Raw genomic sequence first — 23,021 nt, 5'->3', positions numbered from 1 at the left:
ATAACGGCAATCAAAACTTGATGATGAGCAAATGACACGAAAGAATTACAGTGGTCTCGACATCGTTACTATGCTCTGCAATTTTCAAATAATGAATGGAGGTCTTACGAGGCAACATATTCATCGGAGAGCAAATATTTGATTTGGGGCTCATCGTATTTATTAGCTATTAAGTCACAGCAACTTCGCGGTAGGTTGTCGATAATAACCTTCATTATTGATTAATCCATTTGCCATCGCCAGATCCAAAACCTCCATACCTGAAAGTGCAAAACATTGGAAAAACAGAACTAGAGCTAACCTGGAATAACCCGTTGTTCAGCCCAGAAGAGGTCTCAGAATACTCAGTAAGAAGATCTTTGATTACATTTGAAAATTTGTAGGCTCGTGACTTTGTAGAGCCATTGGCACACATTCTCCATTCAGGCCATAGATAACCAACCTAGCATGGGACTCTGTTTTTTTTTTTTTTTTTTTTTTTTTAATTTTTCTTTCGCCCTTCGTCAAGCAAAAACTTCCCCACGGGAGGTTTATACCTGAAAGATCTTTAGTTGCATCCAGTGTATGCAAACATGCAGTGTCCAGCCCATGCTTTAGAAACTGGTGTTCCAAGTCCTCATTCTTACTGATGGCCTATGCTTGTGTACAAAACCTGTTTGTTGCCGAGAACACAAGAGCAAAGGAGACTTGTCCGTGTTTCTGTAAAACAATAAGAAATTGACGATCATGTTCGTTTTATTGAGGTTACGTACTATGGAACGAAGGACTACATACAAGACTTCAGTGATAGTGGTACAATACAACTGTTACAGCAAACAGTGAAGACGTTGGTGCCGTACACATCTTACAAGTTTCACTTTTCTGGGAAGTCTGCATGTGGACAGAACGTATCACAAACAATGGTTGCTAAAACGAAGGTGGCAGGTAAAACGTTCTTGATCTGCAGGGTTTTCATTTCAGGCCGGACGTTTCGTCCGGTTGTTTACCATTTAACGCAGGGTACTTTGGCACTATAAATTTAGGATTCATTGGCTTCTTTTCTTCCCTTTTTCTTTTCCTTTTTCTTTTGTTTTTTGGACTTGGGTATATCAGGAAGCCTTTGACTGAAGAAACACAAGACACTCATCACGCAATAGATCATTCAAACCAGAAAGAAGTCACACCGCTTTATTTGCTTACTAAACAGAAAAATCGATCTGACGGCATTTGATTTACGGGATAAGTTTATCCAATCTCGAGAATGTGAACAGTATTTCTGCTAAGTTTCACACCTCCTTGAGGGTTCGCTCCCAAGGCAATTGTAACGGAAAATAACCATGTCCGGTACTTTCATTGTCAAATCAGGTTTTTTGAATTGCTATCGAAAACCTCGCGATCTCATGATCAACAAACATGGTTTCAGTTGCAGATTATGCATGATCGATAGTAGAGAGCGTTATTTCTATTACTTTTTTTCGCGGCTGGGGCAATGACTAAGCCATCACTGATTTGCAACACGACCTAAGGATTTTTTTCTGTGTCGTAGCCTGCGTCTAAATGGCTTCAGAATATTCAGCTCTTTAACTTTTGATCCTTAAACAAGGTTGCTAAGTGCATTTCGTTTACCTTCTAAGGAAATGAAAACTTGAGGCTTATGTTTATCCGAGGCTTTCTTTACACTGTGTTTGTATTGAGAATGTTCTACTCTACTTAGTTTGGTCGTTGCTAGCTGCGCAAATATCAGCGTAACCATACATATGACAAGCTAATGAGTTAATGAGGATAGGCGCTACATAAGCACAAGATTATGCACATAGCGTAGTTTTGTGGTCATTCCTTCTTCTTCCCCCCTCTTAAATCACAGCAAAATAATCATGTTCTTCTTTTACTTATGCTCATGTCGAGACTGTCTCCAGGAGTGAGTACACATTGCGACCTACGGTTTGGAAAAAGGATTGAATCGAATGTTGTATTCATTATTAACATATGGTAATTTTGAATTAATACAAACTTCCATGAAGCAAAGTGGCTGCCGGGAAGTGCTTACGGCCGCAATATACCAATATCGTTTGTTGCGTTTCTACATTTCTTGGGTGAAATAACTGAATGACACAATTCTACCTTCTTTTCGATTAATCCATTGCAGCTTCCCTCAGGTTCGTTCATTAAGGGCAAAGCCGTAACGCAGGCCAAAACATATTTTCGCATGGTTAAAAGGGTGAATGTAACTACATCTAATGGCAATACTAAATTGTAACATACTTTCCTTGTGACGACAAAAAGTAATTTTACTCTTTTCCCAGCTCCCCTGGAACCGGACGTCAAAAGAATAAGAGATGAAAGCGTCGACAATACAAGCGTTATGATTGAATTGTGGCCTGCAATTCAGACGAATGGGCCGATAAGGTATTGTCAAATCCACATATGATGCGATACACTCTCATGACATTGTTCCTCCCATAGCCATAATTTCCTTGACGGAGTTTGATCTTCTGGATGATTGTAGTCCTGAGACTATGACTGTTGCATGGCGGCTTTCGACAAAGCAGAACGGAGACCATCTTCACACTCAAGCAACAACAACTCGACAACAACTATTTTCGCAATGTAAGATTCTTCACTGCCAATAAACACCATGTTTCTGTCGATTGGTCAACAAAACACTGACCAGAGCATCCACTTACTTGCATACTTGGTTAAACGATTGATTGGCTAATTGCTAGATGGTTAAAAAGAAAGGGCGTACCGACCAATTTGCTGACTGATTAACACACCTACAGACTTCTTGGCTGACTTAATGATGGATAAATGAATTATTGACCAATGCATGGCTGGATCGATTTTTCGATCTCTCAATGCATGGGTCATGCAAATGACTTTATAACAGAAAGTCGTAATCGAATTATTTAAACAGCCATTTCACATAGCATGGGCACCCGACGAGCAAATAAAGACAAACGCATTTGAGAGCCATTTCTAGGCTACTTGTATTGTCTAAAGATTGTCTAAAGAGATGCTTTTTATCACTTACAAGAATTTGATACGTTCGGTTACCTTTGCTGAAAAATTGAAGTGTCCTAAAATTTTAAGCGAAATTGCTAGCTGAACGTTAGCTTTGAGAACTTCCCAGCGAACAATTTGCTCATCCGAAACTGCTGGGTGACCTTTTTAAGAGCCAAAATTTGCAAAAATATTCCACGATATAAGCGACTACTTTTCGCTAGTTGCGAATCTTTTAGGTGAGGTTTTATTAAAGAAATTTATAGCTGTTTGGCAGCGTAGAACCATTCTAAGAATATTGGTTCTACGTTGCCAAAGAGCTATAGACCAGAGCATCCACTTACTTGATTGATTTGCCAATAGAAAAAAAAGAAAGGACAGACCAATTGGCTGACTCACTAACGGACCCACTGACTTCATGGCTGACTAAATGATGGACGACTGACTCTTTGTCTGATGGCTCGATCGATTTGTCGATCAGTCTATGGGTCAGTTGACTTTACAACAGAAAGTCCTAATCGACTTATTTACACATTACACTATTTTATATAGTTTGCAGCATTTGATACTTTGAAATGCTATTTTTTTATGAACGACTATATTTTGGTTCAGCTCGTATCAGATTATAGTTTTGGAAGTTATTGATGGCAATGAAGACCTTCCAGACGACTATTCTCAAAAGCTGGACAATAGTAATGAGGAACAAATGGGCTTCTATATTGCTGCCGAAATAAAGAACATTCCGTTGCTCACTGAGTCATGGGAATTTTATGTTGGCAACGAAGAGACTTACGGCGGTTACGAGAACAAAAAACTTCAGAGGGGCCACAATTACCTTGTGTACCAAAGAGCTGTAACCAGCGTTGAAAACGTAAGTAAGGAGGATAGATCATGGTTTTTACCATGAGATTACAACCATTTGGACGGCGGACATTCTTTTACGAACTTATTTTTTGGTTACTTCTTAAAGCCTCAAGAAGCAAAGATCAAAGCCTTAATATACGACATTTACATTCCGTAAACATCCGGTGCAATTTAAGTTTAACAAACTAGCTATTTGAAAGGAAGAAAAGGTTATCACACTTATCTGGACAAATTAGTGGCTTCAAGTGGGACTCTAACTCTCAGCCTCTGCGATGCCGATGCAATACTCTACAAACTGAGCTAAGAAGCCTCTCAGATGAGAGCAGGGGCCAATTTCTCGAAAGTCCCGAAAACTTTTCGGGCCCGGATAGCTATTTGTGAACCTGCCAACCGCTTGGAATGCCGATCTTTTAACATGTTTTCAAGGTATCAAAAAGCAAACTGACTGTGAGATTTGACGACTTAAATCCTCTCTTTTCTTGAGATACAGAGGGAATTGTGACACCCGAAAATGGCCCGTAAAGTTTCGGGACTTTCGAAAAACAGGCCCTAGGTCAATTTTTTGGGTTCATAGGACTCGATGAATGAAAGCAATAAGCCGCACCCGCACTTTACTATAAACAAAACCAGCTATTTATTTCTAAAGAAGAATTCTACTCCGATATTAAATGACCTTCAGATTGTCAAAGTGAATAATTCGCCTCACCTCGTCCTGGACTCGCGATGCGAGCATAGGTATTTCTTATGACCAGAAGTTTATTTCCTCACTATAACATTCAGTTTTTGGTATTACGATGCCCTTTCCTTTACAGGTGATTTTAAAAGGAAAAGTCAGCAAAGTTGCAAAAATCTCAGTGAAAAAGTCCAAAGGTGAGTCTAGATAGCAGATATAGCGCTTGATCTTACTTATGCAATGGTAATTCTCAATTCCGCTGTCGTTATTTGTAATAACAGAGCGCTTAAAATACAACACAAGTGCAGAACAGGATGGTTCAGTCCGAAAGGTTTTACAGTCAAGAGTTTTTTTTGCAAAATAACATACCATTCTGACCATTTTTGAGAAAGAGAAAGAGAGAAATGGATGTGACATCATTCTTTAGGTATTGCCTCACTTCAATACTATAAAAATTGTCAAAAGCTGTCTTGATACCCACAAATTGACTTAAAAAGTTGACTTCAAAAAGTGCCAAACTAAGCAATCTTTCAAGGTTGTGACCTTCACAAAGCCGCCAATCAGTTGACTTATTTGGTTGGCATAGGGCCACCGTTCGTGAGGTCGTTAGCTCGAATGCCGGACTACTTAGTTACAGATGACTTAAAAGTCTTCTGGACTGAGGACTATAAGCCTAAGACCCATCTCAAAACACTTGCTACAAATCAAACACCGCAACGTCAAGAAACCATTTTATTGTTTTCAAAAACTTAAGGGACGTAGCATTTCAATTTTCTCTCCTCACTTCTTGGAAATTGAGGGATATCGCTCGCGGTCTACATCCCAGCGCTCCGGCTTCGCATCTCAGTCGTGCTTGTCCAAATTCCTCCGAAGCTATCCTTCCATTTGAGGTCGGTAAAATCAGGACCAGTACTCAGTGACTGTGGGCAGCTTAAGCATGCAATGGGATAGGAGTGGCGCCCACTTCCGCCGTAACAACGCTAGAAGCCATTGAAAAAGGAGAGTTCAAGTGTGGTCGGGCTCTTATCTTGACTTGTCGATGCGCTTATGCTAATACGGCAAAATTTGTAAACTTAAGTTCCTCTGTTGATGACCCACACTTTTTGTGGCCTTTCGTCTGAATCCAAGGAAAGTGTCTTAGGAAGATTTTCCCATCTAAGGCTATCTTGTAAAAACCATTGTTAGTTTAGAAAACTTGGCATTTTGGCATTTGATACAGAAGATTTATCTGAAAATTGACAATTACAACCTTGCAGAGTTCAATATATTTTGCAAAACAGACAATGAGCAATTGTTACACGTTGTCTAATTCCGCATGCTATTAACAAGTTAAGAATATTAGGATTATTATTTATTTGTCTTTTTCAATGACCACACTTGCCATACATGGTCCGTCAAAACATTTTTAGCGAAAAGTGGCGATTACGTAGAGAAAAGAACAGCTAGCTGTACTTAAAGTGGTGCCATGATAAAATTAAAGTCATTTTCTTTTTTTCTTCAGATTTTGAAAGTGTGTTTGCTTAACAACTGTCTGACAAAATTTGAGCTTTGATTTTCTGATCCAAAGGCTGTTTACTTTGAGTGTAAGCTTTGGATTCACGGTCCGCCATTACTCACGTTCAAAACTGACCGACTGGACCTCAGATTCCCTGGATCTAGAGAAAAGTGACGTCATTTACTCATTAGCCTAAAATTTCAGCATGTAAACGCAGTTTATTCTGTATGTACACGAGTTTAAAAATCTGAAAGCCCGAAAATTGCGTGCTTGATATCAATTTACAAACGCGTTGCATTCTCAAACTAGTGAGTCTTTAACGTCATTTTCCCCTCTATCCAGCTCTCTCAAGGATTTTAAAGTTAGTAATAGTGGACCATTAAATAGGAGAATTCCAGTTAAAATAAACAAGTGTCAATCTGAAATTAAGGCTTAAACTTGGGTCACTTAGTGTTTTGTTAACATAGTTTTGAAATCAAAAGGAAAAAAGATTTTATTTTTTGATCATGGTACCACTTAATTAAAATAAATTGATATCATTACAAAATTTGATACCAGAGATACCAGAGTGAAATGAGGTCATCAAGAAGTGTGTTTATGTGTAAAACAGGCGAGTATCCATTTCCTATAAATAATAGCTCTCTACAAATTGTAGTTACTTTCCTTTTAGGAACAGAATCACAGAATCCCAGAAATGAATCCCAGCAAGACAAGATCCCTGTTGCTGCAATAGCTGTGCCAGTGGTGCTGATAATACTCTTTGCGGTAATTGCTGTCGCTGGAGTCGTGTTGTATCGGAAGTAAGTTTTACATGGTGCCCTTTAAAACTGCAGTTCGAGTATTACGTCCTACGCACGTCCAAAGCCATTGCGCATACCCCGAAGTAAAACGATGTTATCCATTCACGTCTCGAGAGTCCTCAGTTTCTTTTGATCACGTGGTCGTTGAAACGGAGGGCTCAGGTAGTATGGTATGGTGATTGTTAATCGTAAGGGAGGGGAGAGAAGATAATGGCATAATGGTTGTTATTTCAAAGAAGCAGCGGAAAGGTTTGGTTGCGCTTAATTTAGGTAAATTTAGAGTTGAAAAGAGAACAGGAAGCCACCATGTATTTCATTGCTGCGAAGAAGCAGAATTGTACCAACCGGCCGTTTTGGGAAGTGTCCTGTCTTTTAGCTTGTCCCTTTTGAAGTGGACAGTGTAGAAAAAGTTAGCAATAGCAATCGTGGTTGTTTCCTCTCTCAATACGATTATATCCAATCAAACAGAGAGGTTAAACAACGAGGTGTAGCCATTAAGGTTTCCAAGCAGGGGAAAGATTACGATGCTATCCCGCCTCTCGATGAAAATTTCTGTATGTACATGCCGAGGCGTTTGTAGAAAATGCTTCAGTGTGGACATTTCCAAGATCGTCTTATAAAAGCAGATTTAAAGCCGTGACAATTGATAGGCGCATTTCATTATACAATGATTGTATTTAACGTTTTTAAAAGCGCGCAAACGACGCTTTCATGCTCCCGCTTGGTCTCCAGGTTGTTGCCATCGTACCGGTCGGACGTAAAGGGTTGTGCTTGTAAATTTAATTCATTTCGAACATACACATTTTTTTATCATCCAACAAAACAAAGTGAACTTTTAGGTGCAACCATATCCCCTCGTCTCGTCTACCATGTGAGCAAAAAAATTCAATTGGTCATTCTCATAGTCGTACTTCAATCGAAAGTTCGCAAATTTCGTATAAAGGGAAAATGAAGCTACTTTTAAGTAGTTTAGCTCTCGTAAGGGTACTATTTAATCAAGCTAAGAGAAAAATGGTCTATTCTACCTGTGTGAATAAAACTGGTGGTTTAAGTGTACATAATATTCATTTATTTTACTTAGAAGACCTGTATGGAAACGTATCAGCTAGTGGAGTGAGTTAATAACACATATATTTCTTCCTCTCCTTAAGTCCTGTATAAACAGTTTCAACATTTGCTTCAACATGCATTCAACACATTTTGTTGAACCAAATGTTGGGTGCGTTTGAACAGGTAGTCCAACAATGTTGAAAGCGTAAAAAATGTTGAAAGCTTGTTGAAAGTGTGTTGAAAGCGTGTTGAATCAAGTTTAAATTGGTTTGAACTTTCATTCAACATCGATTCAACTTTTCTTTTGTTCTCGAAAATGTTGAATGGCGTTGAATTTTGAACACTGTTCAACAGTTGTAGAACACACGCACGCTCACATCAGGAGGCAAAAGTCAATATGGCGTAGTTTATCTGGACGAGAGAGTCTGGTTTCTAGTTCTTAGTTCCTCGCAATCAAATTTCGCGAAAGTGTTGGTTCTTTTGTTGGCGCAATGTTGGAATCGTTTGAACGGCCTCCGCACAACTTTGTTTTTGCGCCCAACATTTGTCCAACATCCTTTCAACGTTTGTTGAACGAATGTTGGTCAAATTTTGAAACCGTTTAAACAGGCCTTTACTCTATCACCGAAATTAGATACTACTCTTAGCCTATGTTTGAACCAGAAAAGCGTCCTCTGTATTGGCTGCCTGAAATTTTTTCCTTTTTTTTTTAAAATTAAGTATTCATTTCATGTTATTTATTTCTTTGATCGTGAGCGGGCGGTATCCTGAAAATCCTGCAATCTGATTGGTTCCGGGAGCGAGCAGTATTTTCCTATCTCCTGACCACGGTCATGGTAACCAACTACGACTGCTACTACAGATGTCACTTTCTAGCTTAAAACATTGACATGGCTTCTTCTACATTTCGCCAAGTTTGTTGACTTTTGAAAGCGAAACTTCACACAGTGTAAAAATATTCCTGACCAATTCATTTTATTGTACATTTGTTGACACGTTGATGAGACAATGTGTAAAATAAAAACATGACAGTTTTTCTTAATAGTGTCTCCTACCTTCTAAAAATAGAATTTAGAAAGTTTTATTCACCGGCCTTGGTCGGTCCGTATTGGGAAAAGCTGTGCCCGAGGTCTCGAGACCTCTCGAGACCTCGGGCACAGATTTTCCCAATACCGACCGACCAACGCCGGTGAATAACATATATTTCATTTTAAGATATTTTCTCTTTTTTTTTTTCGTTTTTAAGGAGGAAACAAAAGACGTCATCCAAAGGAAGCGACCGGGTTCTAGATGACATTGGAAGTAGTCCCTCTAATTCAACAGCAACGACAGATACCTTTGCATATGAAAATCCTGCGAATTTTAAAAGAACTTCTGAAAAATATCGCAATGATAAACCACCCAAAGAGATTTATCAGAATGCGAATGTTTGTGCTCCTGGGGAATCAGACGACCAGGTGTATCAGAATATCTCAAGAAAGCGCAAAGGACAAAGGCAAAGTATGTTTCTCAAATATAATTTTACGTTATTGAATTTTAAACGTTCCAGTTGTTTCCATTGATCTGATGGGCTTACTAAATCTCGTCTATCAACTCACATACCGCATGATCGCGTGAACAGTTGCTGTGATGAACATTTTGTGACAGGAAGCAACATTTGCCAAATGATCCAAACGTTCATAAATTCATAAAAGAATTATTTCATTGGCGCTCTTCTTTTGTGCACGTGCAAGACGTCCTGAAACAAGGCTTTAACTGTTAGACATCCCATACTCAAAAGAGAACATTTCTACCTTTAACAATGGAACATAATCTTTGAGATTTTTTCTATATTGCAAAAGTTCCATATCATAATTCTGACCGTAAATTGACGCCGGACGTTTTTGACGTTAAGTTGTGTATTTTGCCTTGTTTTAGTTGTCAGCCAGGCAAGCACAACACTACAATTGAAGAGGCTAGAATTTGACTATGATTTCCTCTTTTTTTTAATGCGGATTTTGGCTACATTAGTTTTCTTACGAAAACCAGAATTTTGCAAGTACTGATTGTGTGTAGTCAATTCAGTTGGGATGTGGAATGCATTGAACTTGGATCCAAAAACTCCTGAACTTGGGTTTTGAAATCCATAGCATGAAGATAACAGTCTGAAATATTATCTAACATTTTATATATTCCGTGTTGGTTAAATTTCTGTATTACGTGTATGCTTGTAATTTTATGCGGTACGACTTGACGTAGGTCGTGTGGAAGACACTTCTCCAGAAATGGACCCTCTATACGATGAAGCTGAAGATAGTAAACCCAAAGCGATTCCCGTGGCTCAGTTTTCAGAGTTTGTTAAGAATAAGTCAAAGAATGGTGCAGTGGTGTTAAACGAAGAATTCAAGGCAAGTGATTTTTTTCCCACTTTTTTCCCCACTTGTTGACTTTCAAAGCAATTTTACTAAAGAACCAAGGTAATCGCCGGCAATGAAGCCGACAAGCGAAAAACAAAATATGACAGTAAACGAAACGATCGATAAGCTAGACAAATAAATGAAGAAGTAAATAAAAGGGCGAATAGTGGGATTGGTTTTGAAAAAAAAGGAATCAAACGTATCTCCTTTCGATGGCTCGTTGGACGCTGGCCGTGGGTCATAGCTGCAATGTAGGCTTAGCAAACTTGTGCACAAACGTATTATTCTATTCACCTGTATTGGAAATATTGCAGATGTGTCACTCCTAGCAGCAGTCACCTTAACCTACAACCCTAGGTGCAACTCTCCAGGCATTTTTAATTTCCTCGCCCCTGTAAAAAATAAAATTAAATAAATAAATACAAATAGAAATATTGGATTACTAAACCTCATAATTACACCACCCGACAACAGAACAACATCCTAGACAACATTATGTTGGGTACGTCGGGGAAAGGGGGGTGTCCATGGTGCCCATTTTAGTTTTGGTCCAAATGTTGGGAAAAAAATGGGAAGTCTCCACTCTCATTTCCAGGATTGTAGTTAAATGCGCCAGCTATTACAAGTTTGTCATAGTTGAACGAGCAAGCATTCGAACGACTCATTGAGAGTCTTCGTGGAAACTGATTTAAGGGACTAGGGCAGCGTTTTGATGCGACCAACCAAGTAAGCATTTCATTTCACTGAATACCCTTAGGCGCACGGTGGATAAGTGATCGTGCAAAGCCATCTCATCTTGTGCAGTTACTTCGTTAATTCGTCGTGGTTTGGAAGAGCATATTTTCAATAGGATTCCATTTCACACTTGTATTTATAATCCTACCAATTATGTTTCATTAACACAGAAGTTAATTGGAGGGATGCTGTCTCCCTGGAAGGTGGCACAGGAGAACAAAGCAAAGAATCGTTATGGAAACATAGTTACATGTAAGTACACTTGAAGAACATTTGGGTTGCTGAATCAGTGAATCATTCGTCCATCCCTTGATCATTCATTCACGTATCGGTCAGTACTCCGTCCCTTCCTCCATTCATCCACTTATCCATCCATCCATCCATCCATCCATCCACCCATCCATTCATTCATTTACTCAATCATTTAGTCATTCATTCATTTGTTCGTTAGATCGTACGTCCTTCTTTTGTTGTTATGTCCTTCCGTTCATTCGTTTACTCGTTATCAGTTTTCTTTATTCATTTCGTTCATTTAATCGTTCATTTTTTGAGGCATCCTTCTTCACCCCGAATTAATCGGGTTCTTTTTTTTCTGTCCTCATTTCGGTTTTAATATTCGAGAACAAGCAAGTTCACATTGAAACTCAAGTCAACCTTCAGTATCATCTGAGACAAGAATACACGAGTACACAAACCCCCACTCCTTTTACCTTCCAGCAATGAAACCGTGTTTTCTTTTCTCCTTGATCGTAACATTTGTAAAGAAACCTGCGTATGGTTTAAACAATTTCAAGTACACACGTGCACTTCTGTTCTCACGAGAGTCAAATGAATTTGAACACCATTTTGTACAGATGACCATTCGCGTGTTGTACTGGACGAAGTGGAAGGACGACCAGGGTCTGACTACATCAATGCAACCTACATACCGGTATGTTCTTATTTTTGCATGTTACGTTCAATAGGAAATTTTCAAGAGCTGTAATCGTCATGTTCATCTTAAATAGCCCTTGGTTTCTCTTACACACACAAAAAAAACCGTTCAGTTCTTTAAGGACGGTGCCTACTAATTCAAAGTTATTTTTGCGCGGTTTACTGAATATGCGGGAAACGCAGATCTTAAAAAGTGTTTTTGAAATCCAGAAAGAAAATTGAGGTTAACCACTCATTTTCCGAAGATAATTAATCAAGAATATTTGTAAAAGCAAATACAAAGCAATGTGTGGTGTTTTTTTTTTAATTTTTTCAAATTGAAGCTTAATTATCTCTGAAAACTGCGAGGTTACCCCCAATTTTCTTTTTTGATACCAAGAGCACTTGCTAAGATCTGCTTTCTCCGCATAGTTTTAAACCGCGCAAAAATATCCCACCCATAGGAAACCTGAGTATCTCGAGATGCGCAGGACGTATGGGCAATAACATTAGCAATCTCGACCCCAGAGCTGTTCTCTTGACTGATTGAGAGAAGAGCTCTGGGGAACCCTGAAACAGAGTCTTCTCGTTGGTTTTCGTGAAGAACAATCAAAAGCGTCTCTAATTGGTGCATTTATGTTAGCACGAGGAGTGAGTAGGCGCCTTAGATTCAAATAGCCAATTTTTTGGCTATAAGAACCCAACAGCGCATGTTCTCCTATAGAGAGTTTCCCAGAGCCTTGGGTCGATCCGAGGCTCTGGTGACAAGAATGGCACCGTCCTTAATGAAGTATCAAAATTTACATTGTGCCACTGACAGTTTGTTTTATGCGAGATTGTTTTTCTCATAGAGTTATGACGAGGAGACAATGGCTTACATTGCAACACAGGGTAAGGCTAATTTCCTATTCCCTAAGCTAGACGATTCTCCCCCAGTGGAAGAAGGACATATTTTACCCGGTAGAGTAGCTTTGCAAAAGTACAGTCAGTTTAAAGTGTTCCTGTGACCAAAAATCAATTATTGTTTTTCTTTGAATTTCAAAGCTATGTTAACTAAACACTATGCCACTAAAGATTTAATATTAAGCCTTCATTTCAAAGAGAAACCTGATTATTTTGGCTGGAATTTCCCTATAGAATGGTGCGCCATTACTAACTTTAAGATCTTGAGAGAGCTGCATCGAGGAGAAAATAAACGACGGGAGTTTTCAGACTTTTAAACTCGCGTTGTGCATATATAATAAGCTGTATTCACACACTGAATTTTTAAACTAGTGAGCCTTTGACGTCACTTTATCCTGGATCCAGCCCTCTGAGGTCAAATCGGTCAGTTTTGAACGCGAGTAATGGCAGACCTTAAAATCAAAGAAAACGGCCTTTGGATAAAAATCAAACTTCAAGTTTAAGCAAACACAATACAAAATAAATCTAATGTGAAAATGGCAGTGTTTTTTTTTTCTAAAATCACAGGGGCACTTTAAGTCAATGTTCATCCTCGGAGACTCAGGGGCAGCCAGTCGAGACGGGATGAGAAAATCATGAGCAAAGTCGGGACTGGCGTTAAGTTTTCCTGTGAGATGAGAAGAACCCCTGGGAACGTACCTTTAACTTTAAATTTCCGCAATTGTCTTTTTTCCGCCCAATCAGAAAGCCTCATACAGTGAAGTCAGATCCCTCATATCAAGCGGTAAACACCACATCTACAGTCGCCATTTTGTTTCTATCGCTCTCCTTGTCTGGCTCGTACCCTGCAACGAAAAGTTGGGTCGCAAAGTTTTTCAGTTATAAGCCTTTAGGAGTGTTTTTGTGAATTGTTGCCGTCAGTGTAGTTTCAAGTTCGATGAAACAAATGTTAAGAGAAAAAGAAACATCACTGGTAATTTCGTAAAACAATTTGAAACAGTGTGTAGCCAAACAATAGCCGAAGATGGAAGATGTCAAGCTATTTGTGATACTTGCAAGTATGAAGTACAATGCGCATAGAAAAATCGCAGAGAAAGAGCGATACTAGCAGCTCTGAACTTTCATCCCTGACATCTTGTCAAAGCGACAAAGAAACAGCTGCTGTTATACAACGAAAATACCCAGCACCAGGTTAAAGACTTGTAACTAAACCCGCAGGTGGATTTTAGGAAAAATGAAAGGGGATAAAAGCATTCAGTTCCATAAGAAACTTAGCAGCATACATCCAAATTTACCATTTTTGCATCAAGACATTAATAAACTTGCAAATAATACGGAAGCTGTTCTACTGAGACACTGATAATGGCTCATGAAAGTTTTCAGGGGGGAAACACATTGCATTTAATTAGTGATCTAAAGTTGTATCGTCATTTTTTTTTAATTCCTTAGTTATTATACACTCCAAATGCAATACAATACTAAGACAGTTAACATCTGTCTGTGACCTTAAAAGTCTTGAAATTGTATTTTAATTCAGCCTCTTTCTCAATTAATACATAACACAATCAGTTGTGTAGCCTATAAGATGCAGCAATCGCTTGTTAATCGCACTAACAATGGCATGCCAAAGATTGGTCAAAAAGAAGTACTCTGTGTTGAAGTTAATATCTCCTCAAGATTTAAGAGACTTCAAATGGTCAAAACTGTCAAATGAGTGGAACATTAAGAAGCTCCAACTCTCTTGAAAAGAACTGTGATAAGCGGTGACGCTAAAATCAAAGCATCCTTACAGCCCCGAATCAACTGGTACAGCTGGGGCAAATTTGTTGATGGGACGAAATAGAAGAATGTCAGCTGTACAACACTTGTTTGGTCCTTAGCTCTTTCTTGGTCAAACCAGAAAGGTCCTTTTTTTTCTTTTCTTGCTAGCTTGTTTTGTTTTGGTTTTTTTGGGTGGAATTTTAAGGGTTTAAATATGTTGTATCTTAGCGTTTACTCATACCAGTAATTAAATAGCAAATTCAGCTCTAATGTAAGATACAAACTTCAGAGTACTGTTATTGTAATAAAATGTTAAATGGATAGAGTAATTATCTTTACAGATTGCGCACGGTTAGTTCCTTTGTGGAACTGTTTTCAAAGTTAGTGTCTGCTTTGCATCATACATGCAAAGGATCGGAGTTTTTGCACAAGAGCTGCCAGATGTTTGACAGAAAAAGCCAATTGAAATTGACAATAATGTATTGTTAATTTAAAGTAAAATGCTGAGTGTATTAAAATAAAGCTAGAATGTGTTATCTTCAAAAGCTCGGAATGCGTGTCAATAGGATAACAACGAACAGAAAGATTTGTGAAGCTTACAATAACGACAAAAAACTCACATAATGGGGTTTGCATTGGGATTGAGAAAACTAGACGCTCCGTGAGCGTAATCTGGGTTGCATGTTGTACTTGTTACACAAAAATAGAAGGAACTGAGGTAGGTGGTATTTACCTGTCGCGCTGTAGCGTTCTAGTTAATTGTATTTTTTTTTAAGTGGGGGGGGGGGGGACGTAGATCATTTAAGGGTTACCGAGACATCATGCCAGCAATGGCCCTTTGGCTCTCACTTTTACGCGTTGAATTATTTTGTAATATCGTGTCCCGTTTTCAGGTCTTTTACTTTTTCAAGCTTTGGTAATTAATTCAGTTCAAAGATAACAAAACACGATCTTGAGTGAAACTCGCTCGTTTCTTCTTTAAAGGGACTATGTCACTGAAAATGATATAATTCCATGATTTGGGGTGCAGGGATGGCGCAGTGATGCCTCCCACCAATGTGGCTCGAGTTCTATTCCCAGACTCGGCGTCATATTTGGGTTGAGTTTGTTGGTTCTCTACTCTGCACCGAGAGGTTTTTCTCCGGCCGGGTACTCCAGTTTTCCCAACTCCTGAACATTTGCCTTGATTTGCATTAATTGTTAATTTCAGTTTACAGCTTCCCCAATTAGTGCGCCAGCTCTAGAACCACTGAACATTTAATAAGTTGCTTTCCTCTCCATTTTTTCCCAACATATACCCAAAAATTAGAATGAAACATTGCATTCACCACTTAAAGCTGTTGAACAACATAAAAGAAATACTGCAAGAGAAGCATAAATGGACATTATCGCCTCGATAAAGGTTGTTTTTTTTCTCAGAATGTTTTTCTCGAGTTCGAGTTCGAGTTTTAAACTCGTAATTAACTTAAGATTTTCCGGTAACACCCTACAATAACGTGACATAGCCCCTTTAAGTGAAATAGTCCGCAAAAAAACTAACTGTAAATTACTCTGACGGAGTGACGGGACCTTTTCCTACATGTCAAGCATGTGTAGAGTTGCACTACGCAAACGTTTATGCTACACACTAAGGGAGAACTGAACATGTTGTTTCCGCTTCATAATTTCTCTTCTTTTCAGTCTAATCTGATGACAGGTCAAGTCTTTTCATGATCTACGTTTGCACCAAATCAGTGGTATCGCAAAAGCCGGGAGTTACGGTGTAGCACTTTCATTTCGCGGGGTTTAATTGTTTCGATATTTGCGGATGAGCATGGTCCACAATAATAAGGTCCACCAGAAAAAACACCAGCAAAATTAAAAACCGTAAAACTTTACTCCCGTTAATATAACTAAAATGGCTTTTAATCCACATACAATGGGGTCAATTTCAATTCACTTTTTTCTTTCAAACAGCTGGCAGCTCTTTTACAAAAAATCAGATCCTTTGCAGGTATGATGCAAAGCAGACACCAACTTTGAAAACAGTTCCACAAAGGAACTACCCGTGGACAATCTCTACAGATAATTATTCTATCTACTTAACATTTTGTTATTGCAAAAACAGTATTCTGAAGTTTGTATCTTACATTACAGCTGTATTTGCTACTTTTTATACAAGTTAAGATACAAGTTAAGATACAACATATTTAAACCCCTAAAATTCCACCCAAAAAAACAAAACAAAACAAGCTAGCAGGAAAAGAAAAAAAGGACCTTTCTTGTTTGACCAAGAAAGAGCTAAGGACCAAACAAGTGTTGTACAGCTGACATTTTACTATTTCGTCCCATCAACAAATTTGCCCCAGCTGTACCAGTTGATTCGGGGCTGTAAGGATGCTTTGATTTTAGCGTCATTGGTTATCACAGTTCTTTTCAAGAGAGTTGGAGCTTCTTAATGTTCCACTCATTTGACAGTTTTGACCATCTGAAGTCTCTTAAATCTCGAGAAGATGTTAACTTCAACACCGAGTACTTTTTTTTACCAATCTTTGGCATGCCTTTGCTAGTGCGATTAACCCTTTCACTCCTGTGGGGTTCCCCATTAACGAGTAAAATCGTCTGGCGTTAGACAGAGTAAAATCTGTAAGTGTCACTCTTGGGAGTGAAAGGGTTAATAAGCAATTGCTGCATCTTGTAGGCTACACAACTGATTGCGTTATGTATTGATTGAGAAAGAGGCTTATTTAAAGTAAAATTTCAAGACTTTTAAGGTCACTGACATGTACATATGTTAAATCTCTCAGTATCGTTTTGTATTTGGAGTGTATAATAACTAAGGAATTAAAAAAAATGACGATACAACTTTAGATCACTAGTTAAATGCAATGTGTTTCTCCCCTGAAAACTTTCAGGAGCCATTATCAGTGTCTCAGTAGAACAGCTTCCGTATTATTTGCAAGTTTATTTATGTCTTGATGCAAAAATGGTAAATTTGGAGGTATGCTGCTAAGTTTCTTATGGAATTAAATGCTTTAATACTCTTTCATTTTTCTTCAAGCTATTCCTCCAAGTTGCACGTGTAGTTTGCTGTTGTGATGAGTTATGCTTAGTTGTGATTGAACTGTTTTGTACTAGTGACTTATTATCATTAATATATAGATTTAGCCAAGCCTAAAAGCGGAGCTCCCTTGTCATTTATTCGTACTGCCTGTAGGGTTAGTGAAAATAAAGGTTTCGAATTGTCCGCGTTTTGATGTTTCCCGTTGCTGCTTGAATAATTAAATCATTTTCTTTGCTTTTTTCTTTAGAAAAAATCATTTCCAAACTAGTAAATTCCACGGTAAGCTTTACGCTTAAAACCGATATCGCATGAATCACGAAGCGATGAGTACGATCTCGGTTTTTTGAGTAAAATTTACTTTGGAATTCATCAATTTGGCAATGAAGTTTTCTTGCACCGTATGAGTTTTAAAAGAAAACAAGCACACCCTCAGGGAGAAAATGGAAAAGGAAAAAAAGCCATTTCAGAGTCAACTGCCAATAGCCAGCGAATAGGAATCACGCTAAAATTAGAAGCCATAAAAAAATCTCTGTCAGTTCAAGGTCAAAGAAGAATTTCACTGATTACTTTATTCCACTTTATCGCCAAAAACGAGATGATTCTCATTTTGATGTATTTCATTGAAACACGCTAAGTTGGCTTGGAACAAGAATCGGCAAAATGAAACCAAGGAAGGACGAACCTCAAACAAGATCCGCTCCAACACTTAAATAACGTTTAGGTGCTTTAAACAAACTTCTGAAAACACAAGTTTGTGAAATTTCCCCCTAATTCTACGAGAACTCATTGCGATTATGTGTTTGTAACATCAGGGCAAAATTTTCTTGTCTCTGTCGAGGCACACCGAAAACCATTTGCGCAAACGGATTAAAAAGCACTCAAGTTGTTCGATCGCATTTTAGAGCAAAGCAAACAAACAAATCAACCTTTTCTTTACGTCCAAAAGAGTACAGATGATTGTTATTTACTTCCAGTTGACAATGAAAACTCTATTTTCATTCCTGAACAAAGGGAAAACCGATTAAACCATTTTTTGAAAATAACAAACGGTTTAGTGCCCAAGGAAAGAATTTGTGGGGTAACTTCTTGCACTAAGTATTCTGTTTTGTCGTTGTCGTTCGCTTTCGCTCTCCTTTCGTTTCTGTTCTAGACATAAGTCCTCCATGCATCATGTACCATTATCAGAGCTTCTAAAGATATGCCAAAAATTGCAAGACAGAGAAAAAAGCCCGGGGGGAAAGGGGGGTACTGCCATATATGGGCTTTATAGGTATGTGCCGCTGTGAATGATATGGTTTTCAAGCAGTTTACTCTAGCATAGGGTATAAAAATCCGTGCGTTTGGGTCTAGAATAGGGTATCATTTTTCACGAAACTGACCAGTGGGTTGAAGATTTTATCTAGACTAAGGAAACCAGGAATTGCTACTCAAAAATGTGAAAAAAAAACAAATTGGCAAGTTTAAATTTTCACGGCTCAGCCTCAACAGCGTTTATAGATGACTATCATGAAACGCTACTGGATATCATTAACTGTCAAAAATCGGAATTCAGACCGAAATAAGTGGTATTAATACTGGTTAAAATTAAACAATTTATTGTCTTGATAATGCGTACGTACGTGCTTGGCATTGCTGGACAAGTATAAATAAATCCTTTTTAAGAAAGAAGTGATTGTGGTATAAGGTTTTGTTTTGGCTTTGCTTTAGACTGTGCTAGTGACCTCAGTTTCTGGGAAACAGCTCCTCTAGGATAGGAGTGATTTGGGGAGTTTACTCTAGTATAGGGTAGCAAAATCTAGCTGAAAGTAGCTCTGGTATAGGCTTAGGCCGGGTTCCAGGGTCCCATCGGCACATCCCCACCCAGAAATTCTTAAAGTCCCTGCCCCCTTCCCCCCCTCCCCACCCGGGAGGAAAAAGGCGGTCTAGGCAAATTAAAAATAAAGACTTAGCTTTAAGTTTACATCTCTCTGACGCTTGACTTGAATAACCGCGTGGCCGCCAGTGTGGACCACAGCTATCATGATATGTCAAACTGCATTGAAACCAGGGAAAAATGCAGAAGGAAATGATTTTCCAAACCGTTTTTACCTGAACACGAAAAGCTTTGACTGTGTAAGAACTATAGTTGATGTAGTATGGCCGTTTAGCCGCGTCCAGCGACAAAAAGAGCGCAAAAAATGAAGCCTCGTTTATGTTTGGAAGACCTTAGACAGCAATGACCAGAACCAGGTTGTTGACCAGCGGTTTTCGCTAAAACAATGGTTTGCTGGGGGTGCTCAGTCTCGCGGGCTTAGAAAACCTGGTTGTGGTCATTGTTATTTAAGGTTTTTCTTTATGTTTACGCGAATTAACCTGAGTTGAGCTTGCGGGCCTAGGTATAAGTCTTTGGTAGAAGTCTTTAACCTGGGTATTTCCGTTGTATGAAAGCAGCTGTTTCTTTGTCGCTTTAAAAAGATGTCAGGGATGAATATTCAGGGCTACTAGCAACGCACTTTCTCTCCGATTTTTCTATGCGCGTTGTACTCGATACTTGCAAGAATCACAAATAGCTTGAAGTCTTCCATCTTCGGCTATTGTTTGGCTACACACTGTTTCAAATTGTTTTACGAAATTGCCAGTGATGTTTCTTTTTCTCTTAACATTTGTTTCATCGAACTTATTGCCACATCGATGGCAACATTTCACAAAAACACTTTTAGGCTCATAACTGAAAAACTTTATTTAATAGCGAGGCAATGCACTTATCTTTGCATTTAGAACAAATGTGTCAAAATAAAGATTGCACTATTTGTACCAAACTGAATTCGCAAGGTAATTTGAGAGGCGGAATACTAAAAGCTGCCAAAAGACGACTAGTACATGCCCTTAAGCTTGCAATTGGTCTTTTTCCTGATTCTTTTCCAGTCGGCTCTTTGTAGGAGGTTTGACCAAGCATTTTGATTATACATATGTACAGATAATTTTCCTCACTTAACAAAATCTTTAGGTTGAATTTGTTGATTTTTAGATTTTGCGGGTCGCTTTGCCACCCAAATTTTCGCCGCAGGGTATGTCTGTTGTACGAGCGAGACAAGGAGAGCAATAGAAATAAAATGGCGGACCGTACTAGTACTGTGGTATTTACCGCTTGATATAAGGAATCACGATCTGACTTCACTTTATGAGGCTCAATGATGGGGTGCAAAAATGACATTTGCGGAAATTTCCGGCCGATCAGAAGATTAGAGTTTGATTTGATCTGGAACTCGTCCGTTAAAGTCATGTTTCCAGAGGTTCTTCTCGCCTTACTTGCAAACTTAACACCAGTATCGACTTTGCCCATGATTTTCTCGTCCCGTCTCGACTGACTGCCCCTGGGTCTTCGAGGATGGTCAATGTTGTGTTCTTAGAATACTGCGATCTCAGTTTGATGAATCCTTTTCCTAACATTAGGTCCGACAAGTGTGACAGCGAAAGACTTTTGGCGAATGATCTGGCAAGAGAACAGTTCGGTTATTGTTATGCTCACAAACCTCGTGGAACACGGGAAGGTGTCATCCTGAATATATTTCGTATTTGGTGTCGTGCTGTCTGGTTTTTGTTTTCGTTTCTGTTCAATACAATCATTAATTAGTAATTTTGCCTGTTTTGTATGGTCGCTTTTAAGATTCAATTTTAAGTATTGCCATGATAAGTGTCACATAGGAATTTCTTAAATTAAAGTCAGCAATGTTACTTGAATTTTCAATACTCTTTACAATTCTTTCAGCTTGTACGGATGTAGCATATTAGCTCGCAACCAATCAGCTTCCACTGCTTAATAGCTCATTTCTAGAACTATTCGCAGGGTTATTGCACGGCAATAGCTGAAGTTCAGTTTAAACCTTTATTGTTTATCAGGCTTCTTTTTTTTTACTTTAGGAAACAGTAGCTGCTCTTTTCACTTTGATGATCTTCTATCCGTAAATCTATTCAATTTTCTTGCTTTAACTTTAATATTATTAGAAACGAAGTGTACTAAGCTACCTAGTTCATAAGAACATCACGTTAACAATCTAAACTAACCGAACCATTTAGTGGCCGGAACGGGACTGGAACTCAGGTCCAACGCATGCATATGGAACGGCCGTTGGACCACAAACCTCCACACTTGAAATCAGAACATATCCAATATTCAGTACTTGCATGTATTTTCAGGTAAAAAAGCACTAACAGAAAGAGGGGCCTTTCAATTCAAAAATATGCCCAACTTCAGTCTTGAATCATAGTTTCTAACTTATTTCCTTTCTCTTATTTTCAGTCAAAGTGCGATCAATACTGGCCAAACAGTGCCTCTAAATATGACGACATAACGTTTCTTTGCATAAACTGAAAACTTTGCCAATTACGTCATTCGAACTTTTCATCTGGTTAAGGTACGAGTATGAAACTTGCAGATCGCTCCGTTTTCCGCGGCTTTTTTTTTTCGTGATGTTTAGATATGATAGCTATTTAACATTGAGTGGGATCAATTAGCACTCCCCCCTCCCCATTTACTGTTCACATCGTGACCATCAATTTGTCTCCACAGAGGTAAATTGAGGGGTTTTCACTCTTAAATTATAATTGTATCACTGGATACCATTGTGGTACCTCAGAAAACAGCAGCTGTCATGGTAATCGTTTCTAGCACTGTACAGTTTTATGCAATCGTTTACTTAGTCATAGACTCTTGTTCTTCGGCCGTCCGAAGTAGAATTTATAAGAAAAAAAACACATAAAGCCGTGATAAACAAAGTGAAGCAATGCATTTTATGACAATCTGACTTGCAATTTCGTATGTGGCAACATACATTTTCAAAAGTAATTTGAAGAGTAGTATATGAAAAACTATTTATATTTCAAAAGACATTGCGAGCGATCTGGGTAAGACTTAAAAATAACAGTGACATTAATAAAGTGACAATTTGCCACTAGAAAGATTTGCTTTTAAGGTCGGGTTCAACTTCTGTACAAACATGCATTGCTTCACTATGCTTATCACCGCTATAAGTGTTGTTTCACTTTACTTAAGTTATGCTTGTACCCCGGTTTGCATATTTATATGCTAATGGTTTATTTCTTGCGTTCAACATACCTATGTATAGTTATATCATTTCATTTTCTCTCCAGGGCTCTCAGAAGCGTGAGGTTTATCAGTTTCATTACACAACATGGCCGGACCGAGGTGTCCCTCCAATTCCACAGCTTTGCTGACATTCAGATGGAAGGTTTACGCTCAACAACAGCTGACTGAAGGACAGTCGTTGTTCACTGCAGGTATGAGAGACGTTTAAATTAATAGACTCTGTGGCGCCGAAGAAACATAAAAAATAATCATAGGAAGTCATATACCCCTCCTTCCAATCGAGCATTAAAAAAAAGACGTACGGTGTTATTACAAACAGCAGCC

The 23,021-nt window shown here is 38.6% G+C and overlaps 1 protein-coding gene across 3 annotated transcripts in view; it reads left to right on the top strand.

The window, feature by feature from the left end:
* LOC138024229 (receptor-type tyrosine-protein phosphatase T-like) overlaps nucleotides 1-23,021 on the top strand; it is a 112,755-nt gene that overhangs the window by 58,939 nt on the left and 30,795 nt on the right. For 2 of the 3 annotated variants that reach the window (XM_068871354.1, XM_068871356.1), the window contains exons 12-23: nucleotides 244-347; nucleotides 744-924; nucleotides 2,283-2,385; nucleotides 3,592-3,850; nucleotides 4,656-4,713; nucleotides 6,682-6,811; nucleotides 9,108-9,361; nucleotides 10,100-10,248; nucleotides 11,163-11,244; nucleotides 11,847-11,923; nucleotides 12,756-12,795; nucleotides 21,044-21,141. In XM_068871354.1, coding sequence (XP_068727455.1) covers nucleotides 244-347; nucleotides 744-924; nucleotides 2,283-2,385; nucleotides 3,592-3,850; nucleotides 4,656-4,713; nucleotides 6,682-6,811; nucleotides 9,108-9,361; nucleotides 10,100-10,248; nucleotides 11,163-11,244; nucleotides 11,847-11,923; nucleotides 12,756-12,795; nucleotides 21,044-21,141 — 1,535 coding nt within the window. The remainder of the gene's footprint in view (nucleotides 1-243; nucleotides 348-743; nucleotides 925-2,282; nucleotides 2,386-3,591; nucleotides 3,851-4,655; nucleotides 4,714-6,681; nucleotides 6,812-9,107; nucleotides 9,362-10,099; nucleotides 10,249-11,162; nucleotides 11,245-11,846; nucleotides 11,924-12,755; nucleotides 12,796-21,043; nucleotides 21,142-23,021) is intronic. The other variant, XM_068871355.1, reaches the window with a different exon arrangement.

The sequence above is a fragment of the Montipora capricornis genome, chromosome 11 (assembly GCF_036669925.1).
Source record: "Montipora capricornis isolate CH-2021 chromosome 11, ASM3666992v2, whole genome shotgun sequence".
In the NCBI taxonomy this organism is placed as follows: Eukaryota; Metazoa; Cnidaria; class Anthozoa; order Scleractinia; family Acroporidae; genus Montipora; species Montipora capricornis.
This window is presented reverse-complemented; position numbering and strand designations above follow the sequence as displayed.